Source organism: Trachurus trachurus, assembly GCF_905171665.1.
Source record: "Trachurus trachurus genome assembly, chromosome: 9".
Taxonomy (NCBI): Eukaryota; Metazoa; Chordata; class Actinopteri; order Carangiformes; family Carangidae; genus Trachurus; species Trachurus trachurus.
In genome coordinates, this window is record NC_139895.1 from 19412534 (window position 1) to 19431251 (window position 18718).

An 18718-nucleotide genomic window follows, 5' to 3' on the forward strand; every position below is an offset into this window, starting at 1 on the left:
TCAATAAGCTATTAGGCAGTGAGTGGACATGCATGCCAAGTCCCTCTTTCACCACAAGCGTCCATCAATCAAGTCGGGAGTACCCACCAGGACGCACACCTATACATACTGAATAACCTCCCAAGTGCCACTGATTGTTTCCCTATGTGGTTACTTTAACCCTTTATTAAGAAAACACAGCTTTTTCTCCTGTTGTATAGGGCCCTAAAACTTAGATATTCACCTCTAAGGTAAATGTTTATGTTGGAAGCTAATTTCCAAGCTTAGTCATAAATAGCTGTAATGACATCATTAGAATTGAACTGCCACTGGTGAAGACATCACAGAATTTTTATATTTTTATATTTTATATATTTTTATATTATATGATATCTTATCAATGGTTCTTCCTGCCGACATGAGGGTGAAATTTTTTTTCACTCATTGTTCTGCATCCGAGTGCATTCATGAACTTCATGAATCTTTGGATTTTAAACATTATATGTTATGTAGGGCTGTCAAAGTTAACGTGTTAATGCATGCAATTCATCTGGACACAACATGTTAAGAAAAGAAAAAGCAAGACTAATCATGTCATGTGAATTAGGTAGAGCTTGTCTGTGTCTACACTCTATGGTCTGTGTCGCCACTAGGTTTGTTGCCCGTCTGCTGAAATACAGTAAAAATCCGTATTTAAGGATTAAATAGCATGTTCCGTTTTGATCAATATGGGACAGGGTTTGTCCCATATTTTTGTCTTGAATGCAGCATCATCCCACCCACGTTCTGTGAAGACTTGTCCCACTCTGCCCATTAGCCGATAAAACTCAATGCCATGGCTGGTTTGATCAAAGATGAGAGTGGGCAAATTCAAACTCTTGGTTTCACAGTGGCAGGCGAGCTGTAAGCTATGTCCCCGAGTGTTGCCTGTCGTGGGTGTCTGATACATATGTATAAATACATTAATCAAAATATAGTGTTCATATGAATCCTTAAATTCTAATCAATTAATTGTAGGTAGCCAAATAGCATACTTTAATAATATATAGTAAAAAATAGAAGAAAATACAAGCAATACTGTATATTATATTTAGTATTTTTATCACGATTAATCACAGAGTAGTATTGCAATAGATCAAGTTAATTTTTTTATTTGTTTGACACCCCAAATGTGAAACTATCAGAGGGAATATGTTTATCAAGAAATGAAAGAAGAAAATAAGAGAAGGAATGACAAATTGTAAGGCTATCTAATGATCCCTGAAAAACAATGGAGAATGCACACACATCCACAAAATCTAAACACTGCTGTCAGACAAAGAAAGGCATGAAATAGGCAAAACACAAAGTCTGCACACCAGCAGCAGCTCCAAGGACATACCAGTAAGTGATAATAAACAATTACCCTGCTGCTGGTGTGCAGACTTTGTGTTTTACCTATCTATTGATCCCACTCATGGAAAATTGTAGGAATGAGAACAATTCAGCAGATGGTTGATGATGGTTAACAAATACATTTTGTTTTTTAGAGAATTTAAAGGAGCATTATCCAAATTCTTAATTCGGCCACTAGATGGAGCCAGGCGGAGCATATCAGATATAAACAAGTGGGCAGCTGTCAGAGAGAGAGAGGAGCCTCGTTTAGTCCCCCCCCCCACCCTCCTCCCCCCTCCTCCCTCCTCCTCCCTCACCAGGCTGAATGAACGTGCAATCGCGGGAAAGGAAAAAGAAAACTCGCTAGTGGAAGCAGCTCTACTCGCGCACAACCACAACAACGGCAACAACAGCAACTGCAACTTCCTCCTACAAATGTATGATCGTTGGTGTGACGTGCAGACCGCAGTGGGACGATTCAGTGACTGTAAGCAGCCTAACACTGCTACATTACAATTTACTGTTGCATTTTTCCGGTTCGGAGGTCGGGTTTGCCAGTTCCGAGTGCAATTGAACGCAGCAAGCGCCGGGCTTGGATCATAACAAAGACAAATGCTGCATTTGCCCCACGGACACTACACTGTTGGCGATTTTTTTTGTAAATTTAGTTATGGCTCCCCCCGACCTATCTTTTGCATATTTCAGCTTGTTTTATGCTATTACTGCTGTATTTGCGATAATGCTCCTTTAAACTTTGGTACTAAAACATATTAATAAAAACTTACAGTAAGATGCTCCTGCAAAGATTTCATTTTAAAACACAATCAAGCTACCCCCCTTTCATTTATTTTTATTATATTGTTCTCTTTACTGTACACATGCATGTGCACAACACATGACCAACAGCAGCAGAGGCAGCAGCCAATCAATACACAGACAATGTGTGTGTTTGTGGGGGCTGGAATGTTTTTATATAAATATAATTAATATTGAGAGCATAGTTGGTATTTTTATCTGATTGTGGTATATTGTAGCCAAGGAAGAAGAGCACCTCATGTCACTAGTGTCTACAAGTCATCCAGTGATTTTAGTTAAGCTCTCTGGCAAAGACACAGGTTGTCCGATAGATGTCGTTTTCAAATTTGCTGTACAACCCATGAAAGTTTTCTCTCTACACTTCTTTAACAAGAACCTGACTTGAACACACCAACAGTTGCTGAATTATTATGGAACTTTTCTTCGTTTTTTAAACTCACAATATTGGCAGCATTTTTATCTCTCTGAAACTAACTCAGCAAATCACGGTTTGAATCGAACTGAAGTAATAATAGTAATAATAGAAAAAAACATTCATTGGTAGAAATATTGCTAATCTATAAAATCTGGTTTAAAGAGTTTAAAGAGTCATGTAAACTAAACACTTCCTCTAGTTCACTGGTCGGTCTTGCTTTGAGCTGCTGGGCTCAATCGATACTCAGTCGATGGTTTCCAGACTAAACCCTTGTAAGGAAAAATTACCTTGTGAGATGTAATCTGGCTTTGTGACGCTAATCTCCCCCTCTTTTTCCTCTGCTGCTATTTTGTCCTCCCTCCTTTTCTCCCACCACTCACCAGCTGTGATATGCACAACTGAGCGTCTTTCCACATCACAGACTTCCTCTGCCTTCCCTATGACACCTTGTCTCTCGTCACCCTCCCATCTATTGAGGCTGCAGTACAAGTCCCTCTTGTTATTTTTGCAATATTATTTCACATCCCCACATATTCAGCAAACCGTCTCTTCCATTTTCTCTTCATCTTTCCAAAAATACTCCCATCTCTTGTTCCCATCATCCAGCCTCCCCTTCCCTTTCTTCTTTCTACTAATTCCTTGGCACACGTTCATCCCCTGTCTCCTCTTGACTGGAAGTACCACATGCAGTCTCTATGCTGCTTGGGTGTTTTTGGAGACATGACTTGAGAAAGAAACAGCAATTTTCAATAAAGACTCAGTAATGGCATCTGAAGTGCACTCTGAGGGAATGCTGGGAATGACAAGAGGCATGTGGTGATTTGTAGTATGGTGAGCATTTTCAAAACACTCTGTGGATTTGCCTGTGAGATCAATGTAAATTAGTGCATTCTGGAAAGCCCTGCCAGTCTTTGCAGAAGATTACATTTCATATTGTTAAAAAAATATATTTTCCTTGGTCTCTGCTTGATTAAGATTGAGAATATGTATAACAAAGCTATAGACAAATAGCGCTCAATAGCAAAATAGCAAAATAGCAGTTGTGTACAGGATACAAAGTGTCTGACTAGAATTAGTTGCGTTCTAGCCTAAACCGGGGAATGATATACCTGGTAGGCTATACTGTAGATCCTGTTTTTCGGTTTTATTATATATTATTCCCATCATATAAGACAAACCAATCCTCTTCCCCTTTCAAAAAAACATACAGTAATGTAGTAAAATTTACTCAGAACTTGAGTGTACAGTACTGTCGTAAATTTAGTCTAGAGGCTTGTGATGTTTATTATCCACTGTCTTACCTCTGACATCCAGCTCAGATTGTCTAAGCTAATTGGGAGCTCCCTCATCAGTGACATCTGTGTACACAGTAGCCTCTGGAGTAGTTGTGATAGGCCTTTACTCATGACGCATTGATGTATTATGTGCTGCTGTGACATCACAGGGAAAATGGTTGAGAATTAGGAAGTCTTCACAACAATCGGACCAGTGAATACTGCAGTCTTTTGACCAGTGGGTGATGCCAATTGTACCCTTTCACATTTAAGACAAAATTACAGGCTCAATTCTAGTCGACATTTGTCTATAATTCCACTAGTGGTTTCTGCCTACCTTATTTTCATCTAAAGTAAAACTTTAGGTTCATTTGGGGGAAACACTGCTTTCCTTTCATTATCTCGGAAAATGTGAACTCAAGTTAAAAAAGGGACATCTTCTGCCTTTGGCTGCATATTTGGCCTGCTGCAGCTATACCCACAGCTTGCTACTCATAAATGTGGAGTAGAACCAGGGAAATGTGGGTGCACCGCCGAAAAATTAAGGAGCACAGAATATTACAAGAAGATGAAAACTCAGCTGCTGAGATGAATCAAACTAAATTAGGAACATATGCAAGTCCGTGAAAGGTAATTTATAGGCTGTCTGGTTTTCCACCTTCCAAGTCTTACATATAAAGGAAATCAAGTTCCTGTCCAAAGCAGATTGTTAGAAGGTTAACGTTTAAGGCTTGAGATTTCATCTGTACTGCAAATTATCAGTTTGGGTCACCAGAAGCGGTGCACTACCGAGTTCTGCGTAGGAACATAAACACGTAATCATATCGATGTGGCAATTCCCTGGTAACATCCATTTAATAATCAATACAGTCCCTGCTAATCAATGGTATTGATTTAGAGTCATTGGCTGTAATAGTGGTATGATCTCATCATCAATTGACTAATCAATAACTACTCAACAGTAAGGTAGAGAGAACAGAGTGAACATGTCCTCTTCCAGGTTAATGTTTGTGCATGTGCTGGTGCATTTGTGTGTGTACGAGTTCACACTGTACTGTATGTCACTCTGCATTGAGCTACATGAGCGCATTGCACCTTAAAGACAAAACACAAAAAAGGTGGCGACAGAACAATCTGGTCTGTAACACACTCACAGCGCACTCCAGTCATTCTCAGAAAACAGAGCACTACATCCAGGCACCACCCTGAACATTATACCTAGCAAGACAGCAGTCATCTGGATAACAGACAGACATACGGACACAGACCGGCATTTACACAACCAGAGGACCAGCCAATAAGATGTAGAGGAGCATCATAACACTGAACATGTTATGCAGTACATCTATGGGTGCGAACCTACACTAGTGATGGGAAGAAGGGCGATATTCAAAAACACTATCCAGATTCTTTTTCCCTTTATGGATGATAAAAATCAAAGGATAGAAAAAATGAGAGACAAAGGGTAGCCTCAAAGATGTCTAGCATTATCTCTTTCTTTTCTGCCTCTCACTTCAAAGACAGGATATAAAGAATTTACAGCAGTGAATCTTTAAAGCACTCATGGGATGTACTCAAATCGATGCTGCAGGCGAGACAGACAGAGCTGCAGTTTCACTATCATCAAGACTCCAACGGCCTCTGCCATCTTGCTGTCAAATGTCAAAATGGAAGCTAATGAAATGATTATTGCTTGGTCCATTAGTAAACTCACCTTGTTTTGTTGTTCTTTGTGTTTCACCCTCTCTCGACTTCTGTCTTTCCTCTCAAAGATTTGTCTCTTAAATGTTTGTCAGCTTATTTCGTTCTTTTACATGCTCTCAACCAGATACACCCTACTGTACATTTCCAAAGAGACAGCCGAATGATGAGCAGAGTGACAAAAGTCCCCTTTTATTGTAAGAGGTGAACAAAATTGGTTTCAAACGGGAGTTGCTGAAACTTTTTTATGGGTGGCAACATGAAATCTTGTGAAATCACAAGACAACAATAACACCAGTAATAATACTAGTAGTAAAACGCAGGCACACATATGAAGACATTGGTACGGTACACTCACCAGAACTGTGACAACTCGTAGCACCACTCCTCTCATGTTATTTTCCAATTTCCTGTCTGTCAGTGTGCCGTTCAAGCCATGAACTGGGTCCCACGTTGCAAGCTGTGCACACAAACAAAGGTGGGAACATAAGAAAAAGATTCACAGACATCTTAGACACCAGGCTGCAGTTTGGGTGTAGAAAAAACTATACTTTAAGTGCATACACATGAAATAAACAGTGAAGATTTAAAAACAATAAATATGGATTATTGTGCTCAAGAGGGAACATTTACAGCTTTTAACAAAGTCAGAGAAAAACACAAGATGCATTAGCATTTTAGAGGGAAAATATGTTGAAACAAACAGTAATCTAATAACTGTAAAATACAAATATGTATTGATCAACTGAATAATGCATCCCCCACTGCCCTAGTTTCTATTATCTCCCCTTTTATATGTATTTGTATGCATTGTTGAATTGTTTACTGAACACACTAAGGATTATCCCCAGTGCAGTGTCTACAGTGCCTGCAAAAATGACGTTTTTCCTTTATTCAAAAATGCTTTATGAGTCTGACCCAGACTTCTATGTCTGTCAAATTGCATCATAAACTTCCAGTCTTTTCCCGCGGACCACATTATTTAAGTCCCTAACCATATTTTCTTCATCTATGTGCTGCCTCCTGCTTTCAATAAAATATTGTTTTTAGCTTCAAAGATCAAACTAGCCTGGTCTCCCTGTAGAGAAAGAGGCAGTAGGAAAAAAGAAGTGATTTAGCTGTCTGCTATTCAAAGACAAACACACACAAATGCACACACACACGCCGTGATACACACAAAACTGCACGGCATGATTTGTGCTTAGAAGAAAACACAGACACACCAGAGAAGCAGAGGGCATACAGCGGAGGGAAATATGGGATAATCCATTTTTCTAAAGCCTGAAGTTGCTGTTGAATGTGCAGTTCTCTGCCAATTCTGATCAATTCTCTTTTGGGACCAATACTTACAGTATAGCTGAGCTACAGTGGTTTCTCTTTTACGTCACACCGTTTAGTTAACATTTCAAATCCTGTTTCAAGTGCTGTTGGCAGAATAGAAGACAGGCGATTAACTTACTCCTCTGGCAGATTTGCTTTCCTTTGTGCTGTCAAGAGCAGATTTTTGCATTACTTCACCACACTACAGTGTGCTTATAGTGTTGCAGGTAGCCAATGGACAACAGAGAGCGTAAAAATGGCTTTTTGACCCTTCACTTCCTTACCCATGGCTGACCCCTGCAGGTTTTTTTCTTTTCTTATTCTGCCAGATTATACCTCTTCGAGATTGTATAGGAATGCACATTGTTTGATTGACATTTATTTGATTCCCCTTGCAACAGTTGCAGTGTGAAACATTATAACTTCATCATTCTTATCATTACAGAGTTCAGGGACCTCACATTATCCCCAGCATCGTTTCACCCACCTTCAACCTGATTGTAGGTCTCAGGAGCCAGAATCGGGGGAAAAGATCTGTGAGGGAGTGCAGGGAGCTAAACTTTCTCACTGCTGTTACATTCTAATTATCATTACAATGTTGCTGTAACTTCCAATAATGGAATCGAGAGGTAAGCTGCTTGTCTTTCTGCTTTTATGTAACTCATACAGACACAGCTGGGAGGATTATTTCACATGTTATCCTTGTTTGCAGCCTGGAGGGGGAGATGTGGAGCTAGAATATGAGTCTGACTCCTGTCCCACACAAAACCAAAATCTGAATCCCCTATTTTTGTTCTTTCTCCATTTTATATGCAGAAAACAGAAGCATTTGTAATCTTCTGTTTCTCTGAAGATGAGCCAACTAACTTTGATTTTATAACATAGAAAAACTACTGTTATGTAATTCTTCCCACTACAAACCCAATGTCAATGCAGCCCTTGATCATAGTGCATGCATTTTCAAGTTCTATTCTATATGTACATGTGCTTCCTGTAACCCTTCCTGTCTAAGTGGATAAATGTAGTACAGTACAGTATGTGTCCCAATAGCTATAGACTTTGTTGTGAATATGGGAAAGGGAGTGGATGTAAAGTGAAAAAGATACAAAGGTCTTACAAAGAAGAGACAGGACACAGATGAGGGGGTAAGAGATTACATGAACAAGAGAGAGAGAAGAGAGAAGCAGCAACAGGGAGAGAAGTGAGCAAACAGGAGAGAAACAAGGTGAGTAGAGATGATGTGAGACACTGTTATAGGTACATTTACAGTGCGCTCATTCTAATAAGTGCCTGTAAAAATGCATTAAGTATAATCAATAAACTCATTAGTGGTGCAGCCACATGCCATCAACTTCCATTCCATATTCACCTCAGCTCACCTCCAAGAAACACAAATCCAGTAACTAGTGCCTGCAGCTCAGATTCGAATGGAAATAGCTATATTGTAGACTGGCTAAAATAAATGAAAATTTTAATTTACATTGTTCAATGAGTATTTATTCTATTTTTTTTATATATCAGAATCAACTGTCTGTTTATACAGCTGTTTATTAAATGACATTACATAACTCCAACAGGTGTGAATCTCAATACTCGCATGGCATTGATTCATGATGACACTGTGACATTACCTAACCTGGTAACAGGTACATACACACGCGCACGCACACGCACTCTACTGTACACAGAATAAGATCAATAAAACAAACCTAAGAAAAAGTAAAAACATTATCTCTATTCAAATCTAGCCTGGTTGAAGAGAAAGAACGCTGAAACCAGGATCAGGGGAAGTATTTGACTGTTTGACTATTTGACTGAAAAGGGAGCAGCAATAATGGAGCTTATTTAAGGGCAAAGCCCAAAAGAAAAAGTAAAAGTCAGTCAAATGTAAGTACAGTAAGTGAACCGTAGCAAAGCACCTGCCACTGTACACTGTATTTCAGGCTTGTACTAAGCTGTCTAGCTATATGGCACTGAGACCCAATATTTATATTTTTAGCCAGTTTGAACTGACACTGATAAGACTAAGAGATAATGACAAAGTTAGAATTTTTTTTTGTGCCCTTAGAAGAAAAAAAACTGCTTTCTGCTGGCATGTTACCCTTAAGCAAGGCACTTTATATTGATTACTCTGGACTGCATGAATAAAACAAAAGTTCTTCAAATTCTACCTTGAAACTATGGTGGTCTCTAATGCCCATTGCACCAGTTATCAGTCAATAAAAAAACAAACAAAACAAAACAAAAATAATAATAAAAAAAACACCTGTTTGAGCTTTTGTTGAGGTGCTGAATCCCTTAACCACAGTGGTCGAAGCTAAAACTGCACTTTGAGAGTGTGAAAAGAGAATATGAATGAATGAATGATGAATATGAATACTGAAAAATAGATTCCGAAATGAACATTTTGCAGTGGCCCATAACGAGGGTAGTATGTGCTGCATCCCCCACTAAATACATTAGCCATTATCACAGAAGAAAAACTGAGAAGTCACGTGGGTAAGACGAAGATGGCATAGGGAGGAGGCTCAAAGCACAATTTAATTAAAGGAGCATCCTGAAACCTCAATGATGTGTTGCAATGAGTAGATATGTAATGTAGCAGAGCAACAAATATCCTTTGTGTACAGTACATTGCTATTTTTTAAATGATAACCTCAGTGCTATGTCAAAAACTCCTGCACCCAGTACATGTCTAATATTTCAAATGTTCGTTGCAAAAATATTTTAAAGGAAAATATCACAAACCTGTTTAGCGCATGTTATTAGACAAATACTAAATCCTTTTAAATGTAAAAAAAAAAAAAAAAACACCCCAAAAACTCGAGAAAACAGACCAGTGTTAAGGGCATGCAAGCACAAAGACTTCCCTCAGTTCTGGCAACCAAACATGAATATCATAAAAGATGGAAATGTAGGCTTTACTTGGAAGGAAATTGTATTATTAGTGTATGATGTATTATGCGTGGGATGTGATAAGAAAATGACAATAAACATATGGGGGAAAGAAATGATGAGAAACCCGTCAGTCAACATCATGGAGCACTACAGTAATCATAGAGCCTATCAATCAGGCTCATTCACACACGTTTAAAAACCAAAACACACACATGCACACGCAAGTACATTATGCATTAAAGGCACATCTAATTTCACTCTCCCACTCTCACTATGAATTGGCCATGATATATTGAGGATTTTGAATGGAACGGTTCAATGACTAAATGAGTCACTGCTTGTCTCTGATTTTTGTGGTTTTGAAAGCCCAATTTCCTCAGGTGCGGAAGGTGAACATTAAGATTATTATCCAAATTGCTCTTCGTAAACATTGACTGAACAGCATTTCCTTAGCTCAACTGTAGTCAACTATGCAGTGCAGCCATCAACAGGAGTACAGATCATTTTGGACACAATTTCTTTCATTTTCACTTAATTATTTAGCAATAGCTAAAAACAGTTTTAAGTTTAATGTCTGGTTCTCTCAGACTAGAAAGATGATGTTTCATGACTCTTTGCATCTCTGCAATGTGAATAAAATGCTATTACTTATACTCGTTAAGATTCTGCTTAAATTATACTTAGAAAATACAATATTACTTTTTTATTTTTCTGTCCATAATAGGTTACTTACTGCACTGAACATTGTAGTAATCTCTAGATGACCACCAACTAAACTGAACTTCTATTCTAATTCTTCTTATTCGCAATGAAACCATAAATTATTTAATGACCATTAAAGCAGAAGTGAGTGGTCCGGTCGTTTTCGCTAATGCTGCGTTCCAGGCAGGCTTTTGAAATCGTAAATTACACACAACTTACGACTTTGTAGCGTTCCAGGCAACCCACTCGTGTTTTTCCGACCTGTTTTACCGGTGAAAGTCACTATAACGGCCACTCGTAACTTCCGACCGGTGAACTCGTACCAGATCGAACTGGTACGACTTCACGGTCAGAAAAATACGAGTTGCCTTGAACGCACCATAACAGTCCTCGTCCCTACGTCACCACATTCACGGCGTTCCTTGGCTGCACACACAGCCCTGCATGCCGTTCTCTCTCCTCATTGGATAAAAACTGTAGGATACGATAAATGTTTTCTCTTCGGCTCAGAGCAGAGCAGAGGGACTGAGAGACCCGTGTTTCAGTCCAAACACTCTATGTAAGTGATTGCTGTCGGAAGATATAACTATTTAAGACTTATATTAACACAAATATATCACTCACTTCTGCTTTAACATATCCCAAATAGTTACATTTCAGATCATTTTACAAATGTGCATCGGTTTATTTGAATTATTAGTAGAGATAAACAATGGATGAGGTAGAGGAAAGACAAAAAAACAAAACTGGCTGGGCTACATTATCTGAATATCAATATTTTCACTCTTTATTTATATTGTTTTGACTTTCAGTTAGCAGGAGAGTGTGGGGACAGTTTTCTATGTGTGCGTGTGTACATGCACATATGAGTCAGACACTAAAATGGCAGCCTGGCAAGCAGAGAGGGCCATTGCCTCTGCTTATCACCACAGCTCCAGATAAGGGTTCATTTCCCCCTAACAGTATGAAATGTGTGTGTGTGTGTGTGTGTGTGTGTGTGTGTGTGTGTGTGTGTGTGTGTGTGTGTGTGTGTGTGTGTGTGTGTGTGTGTGTGTGTGTGTGTGTGTGTGTGTGTGTGTGTGTGTGTGTGTGTGCGCGCGCTTGTGTGTGTGTGTGTGTGTGTTAAGTAAATGGCCCACTGTGTCTCGACTGGTACAATGTAGACTCAGGCTTCAAAACACTGCTATTAGCATCCCACAATGCTTTTCTTTCTATCTCTACTTTCCTTTCTTTACAAGTGCATTATTCCCCCTTGTATATATGTAACTCTCTACATGTCTCACTGCACCTACTTTCTTCAACATTTGGTTATTTAATAACATAAATCGGATTTACAGACCGTTAAAGCACACAGTGCTTTATGTAAGCAGGCCTACACCTTGACCTGATAATTAATCAACATGAATAATAGAACAATATATAGATATGCCACCAAATTATTTTGTCATGTAATGGTTATTGTGTGTCTTATATTGTTATATATGGTATTGTTATTACATTGTTATATTGTCACTTTCACTATAGTTATGAGTGATCAAAACCTTGAAATACCCATTATAGTTTTTATAAACTGTAACACTGATCCAAACAATCACCTCAGTCTCAAGTCTCAATTCACTGCATGTAGCAGTATTTTTTTTTTACTTATAGGCTAAGTCCCTAATAAATACAGTTGATTACCAAGTTAAGATATTGTTAAGTTAATTAGTTTCATTAGCCACATTGATTGATTTCAAAGTTGCTCTAACCTTGAGTTCAAAATTCAAAGAGTAGTGTACCACATGGCTGTGTGAAGCAAAACAACTGCTCCATACACTCTTACCCGTACTAAATCAAAGTAGACATGTGCACACATACACATTTGTACATGCTGAAGCTAAACCAAAGACAATGACTGTTCAACTAATGGTAAAAGCCTTACTACATAAGATATCTTGGATCTGACCAAACCATCTAACACCAAGTCAACAATTCACATAGAAATGGAGACAAAATGGGAAGAAGTCACACTGGCGGTGGTCAGTTAATATAGATGTGAAATTCAAATGAAATGCCAAGAGGATGTGCATTTGTAACTTATGGTACTTCTAATTTTGTGCAACATATGCCACGCCTCACCAAGGATTTCCTGTATATCAAAGAAAGTGCTTTGACATTTTTGAAAAGGTTAGGGGTAGGGCCACTGGCATTTTACACATATACTGGCAAGCTCACTGTCCACTGCTCTGGAGATAATAGCGTATTCCGTTATATACAGTATTAAATTGTGGGTTCACCTCAGGTATGCTTAAGATTAAAAAAAGATGTTAAAAAATGCATAATAGAGAAATGCTAAGTTATAACTTATTCTAAGAATATTTCAAGAGGGAAAACACAAGTAGGCAGTAGTTGCACTAAAATCCTGTAACGTAGGATAAACTTTACACTTTCAAAACATTTGAAATTATCAAACAAAGTTTAAGAGCAACACATTAAAAAGAAAATAAAACTCAATTATATGCGGTTCTAGAGATTATCAAACCTCAGCGATAAAAAAAGGGAGCTCTCCCAAAGCTAGACTTCTATGAATAGTCTATTATGGTCTGTAAAGCCATCAAGAAATGTGGGCATTAAAATGTTTTTACTAGCATCATTTGTGTTCCTTTTTTGCAGTCATTAGAAACATCCCGACTAATGTGATGGCAATAAGCTGAAAAACAATACAATGTAGCATTGGTAAATTGTAGCTTTAATGTTTTATGTGGTTCTCAGGGGGAATTACGGTTGCATCTGTAAGAACAAACAGATATTCAAGCCAACAATATGATACGAATAAGTGTTGATTTATTCATATCACTCTCACTCGCAGCTGATCTTGTCATTTTGCAGAAGTGATAAGGGATATTTTGTCTATCTCACAGCAGGGCATTACGTTTTTTTTTTCATCACGACTTGATGTTGTTCATTGTTTCCTCTAGTCATTTGTTCTCATTAACGCCCCCCCTCCATGTTGCCTCTTTCCTTTAGGGAGCTCAGAATGGGAATGATGGTTTGTACCAGTGGGATATCAACCTTCGTTTTCTGAATATAATATACCTGCTTTTAATAGTGAATCAGTGTTGATATGATGAGAAAAACATTTTGAAAAGACTGGTTGGATAAAAAATATGATGCAAAGATCATGGCTCAAGGTCAACACAGTCACAAAAACTGACAAAAGTGTGTGTATTTCAGCACTGTTTTGTCATGGTGACTTGACAAGCAGCCTATAACACTAAAACACTGAGTATAATCACCTTTCTCACCTCCAGCCTCATCATGATTGCCTTACACTACAACACACACGCACTTAGAGGGACATGAAACCACACACATTTAAAAGTAATTGGACCATCGAAGGGTTCCGTGTGGTGGTCTGAAGAGTCATTTGCTGTTACAACAAACCCTTCTACAGACATCACCCACAAATCCTACACACAGACACACACACTGACACATTTAGAGGAATACAAACCACACGCATCACAACAGAGACACAATCAAACACCATGTAGGTATCCTCTAGTCTAAATGGCCTCTCACAATCACTGAGGGGTGTTTTGAGGCTTCATGAATTTCTCACTTTCCCTCCCTGTGGCAAACACATCAACGCACACTGTGCAACAAACTGTGGCTTTTGGTCTGAATGTGACATGCATGAGTTGTAGCTATTGGAAACTGAAATCTGTAGCAGAGATTAGCAGCTGTAACAAAAATCCATATGCACTGGAAGATGGTAAAAGTCAAACTTATGGAAAAGTATGAATAGATGTCAGAAATTCTGTCCTATCCTGCCTTAAATTACAGCTGGTAGACAAAAAAATCAACTCCCCATGAAATTGGACTCGGGCAATTGCTGTATTAGCTGCTGCACTTCTCACCCCACATCACGAGCTCCACCAGCGGAGGGAGAGATTTGATTTTGGGTTTTGTAATGCACTGCAATATTAAATTGTTAGTGTAGAATACTCTGCTCGTATCTGCTTACCCTTCACCAAAAGCTAGAAAACTATTATGATTTTTTTATTCCTCCATTTACAAACGATCTGTTTTCTCTTTGTGAACCTTGTTTCATCTGCCAAACGCTGGTGTTTCTCTGCCTCTGTCGCACTCCTTCTGCTGTCTCTGCCAAACACTCATATGTCTGCTGCTGCAGTAAAGAGACAGTAGCCAGGCACGAACACAGACAAGCTGCTGAGCAGTTCCACCACTCCTCTCTCCTACTCCCTCCCCCATTTCCCCACACCCTCCACGTCCTCCTCCGCTTCCTCCCCTGCTGATGGAGCAACATGTGTGTCAGTGAAGTCTCCGAACAGCTTGCACCCCAGGCCTGGTCTTTCTCTCCTCTCTCCTTTCTCCTCCTTCAGCTCCTCCTTCAATCGCTTTTCCAGTTCTCTTCAGCTCCACAAACCTCCCTCCCTCTCCCTCTCTCTATCATCTAACAGAGAGGGGACAGCTTGTTGCAGCAAGCAGTCCACGCTGCACTAATATCAGTGCTCTGCACCAATGGCTGCCTAATCTCCACCTTCTAGTTTGTGTGCCCATCCACTCTGCTCCCTCTGTGAAAAGTAGTTCCTCTCCTAGCATGTACCGTAGGTATTCTATTCTATTGTGCTGTTTGAAGTATGCCCACTTATCTCACGCATCTCTCATCCATATCTGTCTCTCAAATAACGATAGTACACAGACTCTGATCTCTTACAGTAATCCCTCCTCCTCTGACTCACTCTTTTTATTTGATAGTTTTGTTCTAAACTGTTGGTATCATGAAATTATAAAATATAGAAAAGCATGTCCTATTAAAATCATTGTGTCTTTGATGAGACTACTACCTGGAAAGCAATTATACTTGAAAAACCCACTTAGGCAAGTTCTGCCCAGCTGCCTTGTTCCCTAATAGAATTGGATTTCAGGAAAACAATTACAAAGGAAAAAGAAGTATTGCTGGCAAATTGCTGATAAACTGTGTAATATGTAAGCTAATAATGTAAAAGGGAAACATGGTGAATTAGAAAAGGCTCATTTTTTTCCAGCAGGGTTGCATCATCTGTTCAATGCACAGAGGAAATAAATTTGCAATTTTAAAACTCAAATTTTAAAAACTCAACCGCAGAGGACGAACACAAACATTTATGAAAACAGATAAAAAATAAAATCAGCTAAGGGAATGTTTATATTCACCAGTACATTGTCTGAACAAAAACAATAAAATAAATATTAAAACCTTGTAAATCCTATAAATCTTAGTATAAATTTGGAATAAAAAAAAAGGTCATTAGAATTAAAAGCACCTACTCATTTCACACACTTACAGAAGGCTTGTCTCATATTTGCACATTCACAGTACATACACAGAGACTGTATCTTTAACTAAATGTGCATAAGTACACTCACACATTTAAAGAGGATGGAAAAACAGGGGGGAGGGGAGGAGTTCAAACTGGAGGAGATTCCAAATTCAGCGGAGGATACTGAAAACTAATATTCATATCTGAGGTTGCATGGAACACTATGTACACTATGAAACTACACTATGAAACATGGTGTGTATATGAGGACCAGTGAATAAGAATCACTCTTCTGAACAGGTCCTTGCCTCTCAAAACAAATCACCATGGATACTTTTAGTGTTGTTCAATCATTTATCTGCATTTGGAGAAACTCCAGAAGGTACTGTAACATAAAATTGAATAATAAATGGCACTTTGCTTTCAAAGGAGAGTTACGCTCATTTTCAGCAACTCTGATTGGAACAGCCAATCAGAAAGTAAAGAAGGGACTCTTTTGTTAAAGGGGGAGACTATGTTGTAATTTGATATCTGATAAGTGGTCAATTTCTTTATAAATGATCAAATATTACTGGATATTTACATATGAAAATAAAATGACTTCATACGTCTAAACACTACTGAGCTCTTCCTCTCTTGGATGATTATTATTAATTTTTGTCCTATTCATTTGTTTTATTTACTGGGTAACCTGTTTAAAATAAAGAAACAGTTGGCACTATATTTCTTGAAACAATGCTTTTGACTTTGACGTGCCAACCTGTACACTGTGCCTATTCTTTTGTCTTTGACTAAAAAATTGTTAGACAGCAGGAGAAAGTTACTTGAAATGTTTTCCCTGCAACTCTGGACATCTCGCTTACACAGCACCAATTGCCAGAATAGATTTGTACATAAGTCTGTCGGTGAGCTCTCATGAGCCGACTCGACCGGATTCTTTTGCACCCTCTTCTGCTTTGTGATGTCTTAGAATAGAGAGACGGTTCACTGATTATCTCCTCCTTACTGATTGAAGATGGGCTAATCAGTATGTTCTCCCACTACAGTGCTTGATTGTAAATGAAAACCTACCTAATTTGGCTCCAGCAAGTACTCCAACCTAAATCACAGTATATGTCGATTGTCCCTACCCTCGGATATGAGAAATAGGTATCTCTCCAATATCACCTGGTTGAGAAGGCTTTTGAAATTCAAATTGCATATAGATACAAGGCATGTTTGAACAGCCTGTCCAAAAAACATATTTTTTGCTATTCTATTCTATTCTCTTGCAATATGATTATTTGTTATTAATAACTGTGTAATTCATTTGGTGGAACACGTAATTATTGATATTCTTTGGTACCCACAAATGTTTATTTTTGCCTGCTACTAAGGTATCACCAGTAGTAAGATTGTATGTGTTTGTAATAGAGGAAGGATGTGCATATAAAAATAAAATGTTGGTACATTTTACATTTGCATATTGAATTGATGATAAAGAAGATAAACACTAAACACAAAATAACAGACAGAGCTATTGTGTGTTGATAGCAGATGTAGAGGTCAGGGCCTGATGTAGTACATTTGATTATTATATGCTGGATCACACACTTTCATTCTCTCTCCCTCTTACACACACACAAACACACTCCTTCTCCCTTTAACGCAGTAGTCTATATAAACCGATCATTACAAGAGTGACAACAACAAGCTCTGTTCTGATTTCCCTGATGAGCTGCAAGCTGTTTTATTGCTAGCTTGAATTGTTTGGAAGATATGTGTGTGTATGGGTGCTATGGAAGGTTAGATGGTGTTTTGGTCTATGTTCATACAATTCAAACTTTCTGCGTTTAAGTGTTTTTAAACACCAAACTTTAAATGAGTAAATAACTTAATAATTAAACTGTATTATCATTTAATTTAGTGTGCGTCTGTTTTTAATTGAATAAAAAGCAAACGTTTTATCAATTATGGTCTTAATAAATGAAAATCATGAACGCAGTGCAGTTCAGTGAACATCTCTTTGCAAATGGGAATAAATTTGTTTGTGTAAAACTAAACTTAATAAAGGTGTTCCAAGGACACCATCTGAAATAAATGCATTAACAAATTAATGATAAGACGTTTACATAATTTGCGTGTTTATCTCTGTATGGTTATTGTGTTTACATTCTGCATTCTTTTGAATTGGAATTGAGAAAAAAGAAAAAGAGGCAGACAGAAACCGAGTGAGAACCAGACAGCAGACAGTGAGAGACCTGGGAAAAGAAAACACAGGAGGTAAGCCATTTGTTCATGTTCATGTTCTCTGTCACTGCTTTTACTCCTCCCACAGGGAAACGAGGGGAGAGATGTCAGACGGTATGGTATGATGACGACAAAATTGATGGAAGAGTGCTGAAAGGTTGAGGATTCAGTGGGGAAGTGTGACCTGAGAGGGGTTACCTATAAAGTTCTTCGACAGAGTTAACGAGAGGAAAAGTTCTCAACTATTTGTCTGTTGTCTCCTTTGTCACCCTGCCTCCCTCGCCTTTCCATCATTTCTCACGTCTGTCTGGTACTTTGGGATAAATGCGGTCAGGCAGGCATGCAGTATGACTCTATTTAAGTCTTTAGGTCTCGCACACTCTCACACTTGCATACATTCTCTCTCAGGGAGGCATGAATTACCTTGCTCAAGTGTGGTGGTGTATATAATATTTCAACCTATGTCTTGGTGTGTGCTGTCTCTTTCCTGGTATATTTGCTTAGCAAGACTTTGCACACATATCGCAGAGGAAGCATGCAGGCAGAGAGAGCACGGAGCTGAAAATGTATGCAAACCTACACATACTGAACCCGCCATCACACGAATACACACACATATGCACAGGCTGACATGAGAATGCATTTAAAGATGAACGAGATAATCCATAGGGACTGTTGAGTGAAGTTAAGCACAGCAGGAATTA

At 38.6% G+C, this 18718-nt stretch overlaps 1 protein-coding gene across 1 annotated transcript in view; it reads right to left on the reverse strand.

Annotated features, from left to right (window-relative positions):
- grid2 (glutamate receptor, ionotropic, delta 2) overlaps nucleotides 1-18718 on the reverse strand; it is a gene marked incomplete at both ends in the record, with an annotated part of 509482 nt that overhangs the window by 113220 nt on the left and 377544 nt on the right. The window contains one exon of the mRNA XM_083979111.1: nucleotides 5918-6019. Within this exon, the coding sequence (XP_083835237.1) occupies nucleotides 5918-6019 (102 nt within the window). The remainder of the gene's footprint in view (nucleotides 1-5917; nucleotides 6020-18718) is intronic.